The sequence below is a fragment of the Pezoporus wallicus genome, unplaced genomic scaffold, assembly GCF_028554395.1.
Source record: "Pezoporus wallicus isolate ANWC-B61680 ecotype Strahan unplaced genomic scaffold, APGP_CSIRO_Pwel_v1 contig_3710, whole genome shotgun sequence".
NCBI lineage: Eukaryota > Metazoa > Chordata > Aves > Psittaciformes > Psittacidae > Pezoporus > Pezoporus wallicus.
The window spans coordinates 631258-643016 of NW_026640315.1; the positions used below are offsets into that span (position 1 = coordinate 631258).

At 41.4% G+C, this 11759-nt stretch overlaps 2 protein-coding genes across 8 annotated transcripts in view; one reads left to right on the plus strand and one right to left on the minus strand.

The window, feature by feature from the left end:
• Positions 1 to 759, plus strand: part of ABCC3 (ATP binding cassette subfamily C member 3) — a 50133-nt gene extending 49374 nt beyond the window's left edge. The window contains exon 31 of the mRNA XM_057418367.1: positions 312 to 759. Coding sequence (XP_057274350.1) covers positions 312 to 420 — 109 coding nt within the window. The 3' untranslated portion in view covers positions 421 to 759. The remainder of the gene's footprint in view (positions 1 to 311) is intronic.
• ANKRD40 (ankyrin repeat domain 40) lies at positions 759 to 11439 on the minus strand. Of its 7 annotated transcripts, none has more exons than XM_057418370.1 (6): positions 11126 to 11439; positions 8222 to 8370; positions 6260 to 6733; positions 5207 to 5388; positions 3836 to 3889; positions 759 to 1008 (listed from the first exon to the last, which is right to left on the minus strand). In XM_057418370.1, exons 1-6 carry the CDS (start codon positions 11302 to 11304, stop codon positions 862 to 864), a joined length of 1185 nt encoding a protein of 394 aa, XP_057274353.1. In that variant the 5' UTR covers positions 11305 to 11439; the 3' UTR covers positions 759 to 861. The 7 variants fall into 7 exon arrangements, with proteins under 7 accessions (XP_057274353.1, XP_057274356.1, XP_057274355.1 ...); XM_057418372.1 differs by lacking the exon at positions 759 to 1008 and adding an exon at positions 1468 to 2505; XM_057418375.1 differs by lacking the exon at positions 759 to 1008 and adding an exon at positions 1468 to 2194 and having other exon boundaries at positions 11126 to 11437.
• Between the last annotated feature and the right edge of the window lie 320 nt (positions 11440 to 11759).

Genomic DNA, 11759 nt, shown 5'->3' on the forward strand with positions numbered 1-11759 from the left:
GTATATATATACTTTATTTCATGAGCTTTTATCTCCTTGGCTTTCTGGTACCCTATTTTCAATTCCAGAACTGCCAGTATGGTACTTCCCCCCTTTATTGGCCCTGGGAGATAGTGCCCTTTTTAAATCAAACAGCAGCTCAGGTAGAACATTTATCATCCATTGTGTTTCAATGTGTGAAAAGAATTGAGCAAAACAAAGCCAGGGCAATAATCAGAACAGTTTGCTTTGTGATAAAAAGGGATATCTCATTTCTTGCAAGGAATTCTCTGACGTATTTTTCCCCCATCATCATCTTTTGTTTGGCACAGGGTTCTTGTTCTAGACAATGGAACAGTAGCTGAGTTCGATACACCTGCAAACCTTATAGCATCAAAGGGTGTTTTCTACAGCATGGCCAAGGATGCTGGACTGGCATGAAAAGAAGACCCTTTGGGGTTTTGGTTTGTTATATTTGTTTAGTTTTTTCTAATATTACTGACTTGGCACAAAAGTGACTTGTGAATGTACTGTAATTTACCAACAGCTTTTGTAGTAGGCTGAACTTGTGATATGTGAACAAAATCTTTTACAATTATAAGGACCAGAAAGTGAATTTTATATTTTTTAATATTTTCTATATACATAAAGTTATTTTATTATATGCTTTTTCTTTCCCAAAGAATGCCAAACGTTCTGCCAAGCAAATGTATGTGTCACAGGGCAATATGTGCTGTATTCAGGTTTATAATTAGTAAATTATATTAACGGTACCAAAAATTACACCTGTTCTCTGTGTTTTCTGCATAAGGATTCATTGGTTCTGAAGTGGAAACAAGCCCTGTTGAGCAATGACTCAGCTGAAAAACAGTGAAATAATGTTTAATCTCTGTGGCTCCAACCTGTTCCTTTCAGTCTTTCCCCCAGGACAAGGGAGTTGAATGCCGCAGCTTCAAGGCTGTAAGCTATTCCAGGACCTTTGGTATCCCTGCCCAGGGCAACTTCAGCATTATAGAATTCCTCTTCAGCCTAAGAATTACAAGTAACATGTATTTAAAACTAAATCTGCAGATGGCTTAATATAAATCGTTAACTACGCAGTTTCTACCAGTGTGGTAGACTCCACATAAGCCTGCAGGGACATGATTGGCACAGAAGTGTTATAATTTTGCTCTATCTCTCTTGCACATGGAGTCATTATGAGTAAGACTCCACTTAAGCGGAGCAGATGTGTATATAATTTCTCTCATTCAACACTTAATCACCTGAAATAATGTGTGATTTATTTTGCAGAATTAAATATCTACGTTATTATTGATAACAAAGCCTCCTCAGATAAAAGGAGTCCTGTGTTTAAACAACATGTGCTGCTAGAATCAGATAGAATGTCTTCTGCTTTAGTTCCTCGCTCCCTACACCAAGCACTCTAGAAACCTACCCAGGAAGAAAAAGTTCCACTGTTTCCCCATAAGTAAAGTTCAGAAAGACTTTGAGAAGACAAAAATAATCATTTATTAATTCCTACAAATGAGTCTTCTTAAATAGAAACAAGAATCTACAGCCAAGCATTCATTTGCCATTCACAGTTCATATAGCAGAGCCCAAAGTAATGAATTATTTATCATACACAGTAATGTAATGATTATACACTGATCAGATTGTTAGCAGTGTTAATAGTATGTTCTGTGTATAAATTGCATAAGGTATAAAAATATTCCTTGGAATGCTTAGATAGCAATTGGCATCTGCAGGATAATCAGTGTAACAAGGAAGCTGAGTTTCCTTATAGAAGGTCTGACCAGTTAATCCTGGTACTTCCATGGGTTTAGTTGGCATTCACAGCAGATGCCTAAACCGCATCTGTTTTGTGCCAGGGAGAATGCAACAGTGTGATACACGGAGCAATGATTATATTACTCCAGCAGTAAGTATACGACCAGCAATTTGTTATAAACCCCAGCTATTGCAATGAGTCAGAGCACATTTGACCTCCAACAGTTTTCAGAAGAGGCTATTCTGCTGTGACAAAAGGATCTACTATTACCCTTAGGAGACTGAGCTTCGGATTAGCTAACTGGTACACAGGAGTGTTTGCAAGGATCTGTGCTTCCAGGTGAACACTGGCCATCCGACTACAGGGCAGATTGGGAGAGGGCTCCCTCTTGTGTGCTCATCTGCTGCTGAAGCTGCTTCCCTTTGCACAAAGTACTAGTCACTGGATGGGAAAGAGAGAGCACAGATGAATTTGGTTCTTCTTGTGTCAGCTGTAATACAGGTGCCTGCTCTGACTGCAGGGGAAGAACCAACTTCTCTACCTGCCACAGCCTCCAAGAAAGGGGACAATGCTGCGGGGGATACCTAACTCCAGTCATCTGGAGCCACAAATGCAGTTCTCACCTCAGCGTTTCCTCCCTGCTCAGCATCCTACTTCTATAAATCCCATTTATAGAGCCACATACATTGTACTTGGGCTGTAAATTCTTGGACAAGGCAATCATAACACCCTTGCTGTAGTTTCCAAAACAACTGGTGGTGAGGGAGGGGAAAGATGAAGACAGAGGGAAGTTCCACCCAGTTTGGTATGTTCTGTTTGCCTGTTACATACATCTCATACTTCAGGTTTAGGTAGTACATACTTTCACAGTTAGGCTATCAGAACAGAACTCTTCCTCAAAGGCAAATGACTAAGTAAATACCAAAACCCTTAAAAATATGATAAAATCCAGCTCTTAAATACTTTTCAATTTGTTTATTACAGAATTTCATAGGAAAGTAGTCTAATTCTGCATTTTAAGTACCAGGAACAGGAAAAGTAATTCTTTTTCAGTAAACAATATGGGTAAACACAAGTCATTGGTGGGAAAATAAAGTACATTGCATAGGAACATCAAGATTTAGTATCAGCCCAGAAAACCCTGGGCATACCTAGTTTCTTTTTACACAGGCAACTTTAAATGTTCAAGATGCGACCTTTCTCAGGAATGTAAAAGGTAAAAGGAAAATACAATTTTTGTGCTTTCAAAAGGGGGAATTAAAGCAGCGTCAGAGAAATGCGATGTCAACACAGTAAGAAAACCAGTATTTTAAACTGCACATGTCAGTACTGTTTACTGACAGTAAAAGGGATTTTGGTTGAGAGCATATTTATGATTTGGATAAATGCTATCACTTTTTATTTTCAACCTGAGAAATAGGGAAAAGTGTAAACAGGGATTAAGAAATCACTTGTAAGTGATTACTTGTAAGGTAATAAGTCACTTGATAGTATTTAAAGTAGACATAAATTTGTGCTTCTTCCACAAGATTCAAACCCTTCTGCTTTTTTCCTTCTAAGATATGAATTGAAATGCATAATCCAAACAGTGAATGTTAATGGTAATGGACTCAGTACGAATATTAAATGGGTTTCATGGCAGGTTCTTTAGCTTGAGTACCTCTGCTATTTTATAGCAAACAAATTATTAGAACAGCTTAAGGTAAGCCTTTCCCTGAGAGCTGCTAACTCTGCAGTATTTCAAGATTATCTTTTTGTAAGGAAAAGTGATGCATTAACAGATAGTTCTACCAATACTTCCTTTGCATTAAGCTACTTTTACATCAGACTCATTACTCTTGGATTAACTAGAGGCTGTAACTGTGCATAACAATTTTACTTCATTCCATGGTTAACAAAATAGATTTTTTTACATGATTAGCCCTTATAGATACTATTTTTCAAACCTCATTTTAAAATCAGAGCTACAAATCTTCTGTTTTATTCTTTAAACAATTAGTATGTAAGTTCTGATGCCTTCTTGTTATAACCACTCCGTTCAGAAAGTGTTGGGACTCTGAAAAGTAAGTTTTTGTCGCTTACTGTTAGAACAAGCTCCAGTTCTTGGAAATCCTGTAGCCTTGCCACATCTTTGTCCTTTAAATAGATACAATAAGTTGTTAGGTGATAAACTTCAGTTTTGCAGAGGTAAGTTAAAATAACAGGCTCATGCCAACACAGGGTATGTATTTATCTGTAAATATGACAGTTTACAGTAAGCTAGAAAGCAGACATCCTGTTGCATCTTGTATTTATTCTGGAATCCCATTCACTTACTCACTTCAGTCTATTTTTAGAAGGAATTCAACACTGATGAGTGCAAGTGATTAGTGGAATTACGCCTGTAAAGATCCTCTGCATCCACCCCCAACTTCCTCTTTTTCCCCCTCCCACCTTGGTAATTCTTAGAAGCTCATGAATTGATCCTTGCATTACCCAAGAAGGTCCTGCATGCAGCTTCCTCTAGAGCAGCCCACCAGCATGGCGGTAGAGCGGCTTGGCAAGGGTCTCCAAGGGAAGAGCAAGGGAAGACACCCTCCCACAGCACAGGCTTGAGCTCTGATGCCCGCTGCAGCAGAACCCTGCTGCTAAACAGCATTAAATAGAATTAGCTCTGTATCACCTCAAGGAACAGTAAGTGTCCTGCAGTCCAGAGAACCTGAGTAATTAGCACTGGAAGTAAAACCAGTCCTTCAACACAACTGAAGTTGGCAAGTGACAGAACTGCTTGTGTCTGTCTGTCTTATTTTCCTTTCACTTCTTGACTAACACAGAATAAGTCGTCATTTAGTCAGTGAGGATGCAGTACAGTGGAGTCTATTAGTCTAGGACTAATCAGATTAGCGCCATGACTGACACCAACAATGCTCTAGAGGGATTTGACAGCAACAGAAAGGTCAACAGTGAATCAGTACAACAGGTCAGCAGGTCCGCGTCCTGTTTGCTGCACAGGTGATTGTCACTGGAGTGAAAAGAGGTCCATGGAGAGACCTGCACTCAATCATTCTGAAACACCTTTCTGGTTCTTGAAAAGACTGCACACAGTCCTCACTAACCCAGCAAAACTCGGTCAGGATTTGCAGGGCTTTCAAATGCTGATGGCAGCTCACAGTGGTGTGGTGTTGTACTGAAGTTAAGAACATAATTGAGAAATCAGATATGAACTGGGCTCAACACCAAACATCTGTGGAAGAAAATGATCAAGAAACTTGAGAACTTTTTTTACTAAAAGCCCCAAATTAAACAACTGCTGAGTGCTGATAGCTGAAAGGAGGTTTTTCTTTTGGGGGTTTTGTTGGTTGTGTTGGGTTTTTTTTCAACATGGGCCTATGCAGGTGACCAACAGATCCCTTTTAATGCTAACCTAAAAACCTTTTCTATAAGTTACTGCACTTCAAAGTTTAGAGTTCTTACCTTTCTTAACATTGTATTTGGTAATTTTCTGATCTTCTGTACATGCTCAGGGTTAACGCCCAGCTCACGGCAACTCACTCGGAGCAGTTCCTTATAGGTCAGTTCTTGTCTGTCCAGTTCAATTTCAATGAAGTCATTTTCTCTGAGATTAGGGTTTTGTATTCTAACTTTAAGCACCAGTTCTATTAGAAATAAAAAACTACATTAATAGGAAAATATATAAAGGAATTGGAAATATACATCTATAGGAACTTCCAAATATTTCTATGATCTATTAACCTTGTTTGTATAATTTCTAACAATACAAGAGTCCTCAGAAAGCAAACAGCTGGACTTGGATGACCACAGTTTTCATTAGCTTGACTTTCATCAACCTATATGAGAAAATCATTGCAGATTTAATACAGTGTGTGTGAATGAAAGTATGAACCTTTGAATGGACACATACCCTACTGGATTTAAACTAACTTAAAAGCAAATTATACTGGTTATCAACTTCCTGAGTAATCCAAGATCATGCCTATCGGGTTTTGATCCTTTGGTCATCACTTAACTTCTCATTGCTAATTCATGGCATCAGAACACCTTTTATTTCAAGAATGAACTTTTGAACTGAAGCTGAAATTGAGCTTTCTCTCTTTGGGCAGGCAAAATTCACCTGCTGAAATGGCAGATCAGGTAATTGTGCACCTCCAGGCTCAGGTCTGCAGATAGAGCCATGGCACGTTCTCTCTTGAGCTCACTGGCTATGTAGTCACATTCCTTCTTTGCAGCTTGGAGTATACTATTTAAGGAATTAATTACACTGGTGTCTGCATGCTTTTAGAGCATGAGACAAACAACAAATGTTTTCACCAATATTTTAATAACAGTTCCAGCAGAAACAGGATATCTGCCTCTTTAATTCCCTTCAAATGCTTCCTGAATGCCTAACTGTGGGAACCTGAAAATCTCTGGAAATGCTTTGAATACATATAACTTGGAGTTGTCTATTCTCATTGTCCAATGTGACATAATTCCTAAGACAAAGCAAGAAGAGATTTTTACTGTTACCTTGCATATTAAGTGGGAAAGCTCCAGTGAAGAAAACAGGCTGAAATGCTGGCACAGGCCCCATACAGGAGCCATTCTCTTGCTGAGGCACAGACTGATTAGATCCAGCTGGTGAAGGGGCACTTCTGCTCCAAGACACAGATCCCTGGTACACTGGACCTCTCTGACGGACAGGTTTTGTGTGCGGAGGTACAGTAGACCCGCGGGGCAGTGATGGTGTGCCTGCAGCATCAGCCACCTCGGGAGCAGCATTCCCATGGTGTAGCGGTGCATGCGTGTAAGTCTCCACATCAGGTAAGGAAGCAGAGTCGGTATCTCGTGGTTCTAAGTGTGAGACACTCCCATTCATGGAGGGATCTGGAATACTGTTACTCATGGTGTTATAAACATAAGGGAAAGGTGGGTTAGCCAGGTAATTAGGGATGATTGGCAGATCTGACTCTTTCTTTAAGTCTGGCAGTTCATCCTCTTCCACTGTAAAACAAACAAACCAACATTCTCCAAGACTCATTTGAGAGGAAAAGAGAAGTATTAGTATTGCATTGGAGGTGGTCATTTGTTCTTATGGGGAGGGACTGGTATGTTAAAAGCACCACAAGTTACAAGATGAATCAAGAAGCACTAAGCCTTTTTTCCTATAGTAACAGAACCGTGCTCAGGTGTTGTGATACAGTAAACCCAAAAGCAGAGTCTGATTCTAGTAATTCCAGGGGTGCTATTTCCTTCTAAACACTGCAATACTTCTGTTTTGGTTTGATGTGTTTTAATCCATAGCCAGCATGTTGTAACATGGTCTCTGGTGGTATAATGCTATCATCTTCATAATGTATAAGGCAATGAAAACCAAAGGGTAATATTGTTGTTTGATATTAAGGCAGGGGATAAAGGGAAAAGAACACATAGTACTGGGAGAGCTGAAACGTTACCAATTCAACAGCTGGGAGACAATAATGAAAACAGGGAATACAAAGGGGAGGAAAGAGGGTGTTAACTGACCACATTTCAATTTACTTACCTCTAGCAGCAAAGCCTACCCTGCACTACCAATGTCCTTTAATGAGCTGTTTATCGGGGCTGCTAATTTTCCATTTATTCAACACAGTGTCTAAGCTCCAGAAAACATAGGGGAAGTGAGGTGTTGCTCTGGAACCCCAATGTAAGAAGGACATGGAGCTGTTAAAGCAAGTCCAGAGGAGGCCACAGAGGTGCTGCAAGGGCTGGCGCAGCTCTGCTGTGGAGCCAGGCTGAGAGAGCTGGGCTGATTCAGCCTGGAGAAGAGAAGGCCCCTGGGAGACCTGAGAGTAGTTCCCAGTGCCTAAAGGGGCTACAGGAAAGCTGGAGAGAGGCTTTTTACAGGGGCATGTGTGGACAGGACAAAGGGGAATGGTTTTAAACTGGTAGAAGGGAGATAGATTGGACATTAGGAAGTTCTTCCCTGTGAGGGTGCTGAGGCACTGGCACAGGTTGCCCAGAGAAGCTGTGGCTGCCCCGTCCCTGGCACTCTTCAAGGCCAGGCTGGATGGGGTTTGGAGCAACCTGCTCCAAGTGGAAGGTGTCCCTGCCCGTGGCAGGGGTTTGGGACTGAATGAAATGCAAGGTCCCATCCAACCCAAACCGTTCTATGATTCTACAATATAAGGGTTTCATACAAATTTGAGAGATTTTTCTCCTGTTGCCCTTTTGAAAATAGGAAGCTGCATTTAGCTGTCACTAGTTTAATCATACTGTTGTTCAAAATACAGCTTATCTAATTGTTCAGTGTTTAGAACAAAAGTTTGGCTGGCTGAATATGGAATTTGTTGGTAATCTTGTTCTTAAACTTTGATTTCTTACCAATTAAACACTCTAGAAATCAAGTCACGGTTATTAGTAAGATCCAAACACAGTATCTTCACATGCAAAATAAAGATTGGAACACACATGCATTAAACAGCCTTTTGCTACAGTCTTGTATTGGTTTACCTCCCAACATCTTCCTTATCTCTCTCTTTGATGTTAACTGGGCTGGCCTTTCTCCTTTCTTTGTGAGGATCTCCTTGTCAGCACCAGCGTGCAGCAGGTAAGCCACTACCGGAGCATGGTTCCGTTTACATGCCCAGTGCAAACAAGTCCTGCACAAGGGAAATGTTAACACTGTTTAAATCCTGAATTATGGCAGATTAACTTCCACCCATTCTTGCTACCTAGGAGAAGAACAAGACCCAGTGCATGTCTAACAGAGGCTTCAATTGCAGTCTTTCTTGGAAATTTAGGCTGGTTTTGGAGCCTGCAGTGACACCTGCTGATGTAGTTTCTCTTTGCTCTAATGCTAGATACCAATTTACCACAGTTGCATTGTTAAAGCTCAAGATCTTTTCAATTTGTCATTTATTAAGGTTCTAATATATAACTATAAAAAGATTTGTGTGTGCCATTTTAATCTCAGACAGAATAAGTTGTACTTCAAGTACTTGTGTGTGTTTATGTGAGCCTTCCCTAAGATGCTATTTTTAATTAATGCTGCCAGCACAATGACTTGCACTTTTTGGAAAGTAAATGCTGTTCAGAATACAGTAAGCAGAGTTTCTAAGCACACAGTTCTTTGCCCGGTCACTATTCACTGCAGCAGCAACTCGGAAGCTTTGATCTGCATACAACCAGTTTTCAGCAGCCTGTCAGTGATGCACAGAACAAACCACTTGTCTGGTTTCTCAAATTGCTGTTTGCAGCTGCTGACCTAGAGAGTGAAGAAACATCCTAAAACCTCCTCAGCTTATTTAGGTAGTTACACACTGTAACTCGTTATATGGTCTTAACCATTCTTCCCTAACCCAGGTTCTAGTGATGTTTGATCTTTCCCTAGCTTTTACATTTTAATTCTCTATCTCCAGATGCAGAAAACTTCAGAAAGATGAACACACTGAACCCTTCTCCAAGTTTATTTATTTATTGTTTAAGAATTAAATAAAGCAGAGCTAAATGGCCCATGGCAGGGGGGTTGGAACTAGATGATCTTAAGGTCCTTTCCAACCCTAACTATTCCATGATTCTAAATAATAAACTTATAAGGGGAAAATAGTTTCCGTCGAAAGTCCAGCTTCAAAAGGCTTTTTTCCACTTCAGTTTTTGGTTGGCTGGTTGATTTGAGTTGTTAAGAAAAGAGCCTGCAAAGTTGTATCTTGACCAGTAACTCTCAACTTTGTATAGAAACTTTTGAGTTTTCTTGTGTGCAAACATGCAAGGAAAAAAAGAGAATCTGATCTTTGGATGCATACAAATCAGGTAAACCCAAAAGGAGATAAGGTAACTTGCAAAACCTTGTTCATTTTTGTATATTCTGACTTAAGTAAACCTCAGTTCTACCATTTCTTCTTACTAAAATGAATGCATCTTGATGGCAGAAAGTATGCCTGAATTAAAGGTCACCAGTCACTGCAGCATCTAACATCTAACTGAAGAAACAGGAATGTAAGTGTATGTATACGTATTATTTTTCTTCACAGGCTATCCTAGGAAGGATGCTTACAAGATCTGTGTTTCCAAGATGGTACTGTCAGCAATACTGTAAAGTCCTGTGTTCTCCCACCAAGGCTGGGCTGGCCATTTCAGCTAGAAAGTGCTGTTTCACAGTGGGATAAAGGAATTTTGTCAGCAGAAAGTATTCCTGATGTTTTGACACCAGGGATCCCGCATAATCTGAGACAAGGCCCATGAAACTCAGACCAGGTTTGTTTAGTTTCCCTGTGCAGTGTTTGCTGGACTTTTCACATATTTCTCCTTGTGAAATGAGTGTGAACAGCCCGCATGAACTCAGAATTAGCACGTTGCCAAGTTGCAAACTGGTTTGGACCAAAGTGGAGGGAAAAGGCACAGACAGCATGGTCATGTTTGATTTGAGGTCAAAATTTACTGGTTTGCTTTGGTGAGAAGGAATGTGCAGGAGCATTGGCCTGATCTTGGGATCCATCCTGACCATTCTATGTAGTCTCACACAGAGGTAACATCTACTCACAGACCTGACATGCATCAAAATGTAGGTGCTCAGCACTTCTCAGCATCAGACAGTCTCAGTCTCCCTGAAGAAATGTTAATTCTACAAGCAAACTTAAATCACAGTGAGGATCCATTCATTGCCACAGTTACAAATGACCAGATCATTTTAAAAACAATTGTATTTTAAGCCAGATTCTGTTCATCAATTTCAGTTTTTGATACAACCTCATTTTGATGACCGGTACCTGTTTATCTTCCATGCTAAGATGATTTTGAATCTTATGAACCAGTAAGATTTTACAAGCTCTAATTTGAATCACCAGAAGCTGAACTTCAAGTTGCAAGTGCCCCACGCTTCTCAAAATCGCTGCTCAAGCTTTCACCTAATTTTAGCTTTCCTACTTCAGTTACAACCTCAAGCCCAATACAGCACAGCAAACACAGCGGAGTTGAACTTCGGGGAAACAGACTGCTGAAATGCCTGAGCATTCCCTGTAAATCCTGCTTCAAATAACATTGTGTGTGTGCGTGCGTGTGTTCATTGATAGAGTCCCACTTGTACAAGTGCCTATTACAGAAAAGTCCTGGGTTTAGTGTCTGAACGAGATGTCAAACCCGAAGCATTTATATATAACACTGACACATCCTGCAACTACCCTGCTTTAAAAGAAAAGTCATTCCCAAACCTGATTTAGGAGTTAATGAAGGTATTTCTGGTTACATGTGAACACGGCTGAGATTTGGCTGCTTGTGCCCTTCCAGTCTAAAGTAACCACACGGTGACCTGAGGGAGCAGGACACCCAGGAGCCGGGAAGGGAGCGGGTGACAGCGGTTCCATATTCACGCCAAGGGGTGAACACAGCGCAGCACCGGGACGCCCGGGGCGTTCTTACCAGCCGTTGACTTCGTTCTGCGCGTTGGGGCTGACCCCCAGCTCCACCAGCCGCTGCACCTCGGCCGCGTCCCCCAGCGCCGCCGCCTCCCGCAGCCGCTCCTGCCGCTCCCGCTCTGCGCACGGAGCCGCCATCTCGCCGCCCCCCGCCGCCGCCTCCAGGCCGGGATGAGCTCTCATGTCCGGCTCCCAACCAGGCACCGGCGGACAGCAGCGCCCGGTGCCACCCCGCGGCGGTCTCCGCTGGGGGACCCTGTTATCGGTGACACCCGCGGCCCGGCCACCGCGTTCCGGGTCACAGCCGGCCCGGAGCACCGGGGCGTGTATTTAATGGTTGAACTTGATGATCTTAAAGGGCTTTTCCAACCTAGTTGATTCTATGATTCGGTACGCGTGTAATTGCTTAAGGAATGTTACTCGTTCTTGTGGGTGCTTAAGGAATGTTACTCGTTCTTGTGGTCAGCACAATTGATTAATCCTTAAAATCAAACAGATCAACATCCACCTCAAAATTAACAGGAAAGAGTGCAGGTAATTCCTGCAGTTTGCATTGTTTGTTCTGAAAAGCTGGGTTTGATCATTGCGGGCTTGTCCTACACCAAGATATGGGAATAGCTCAGGAAAAAATCACAATT

Coding starts and splice junctions, on each gene's coding strand:
- ANKRD40 (XM_057418370.1), bottom strand. CDS start 11,304: ATGAGAGCTCATCCCGGCCTGGAGGCGGCGGCGGGGGGCGGCGAGATG. Junction 6,734..8,221: donor GATAAGGAAGATGTTGGGAG/GTAAACCAATAC, acceptor TTTGTTTTACAG/TGGAAGAGGATGAACTGCCA. Junction 5,389..6,259: donor TTTCCCACTTAATATGCAAG/GTAACAGTAAAA, acceptor TATTTCTAATAG/AACTGGTGCTTAAAGTTAGA.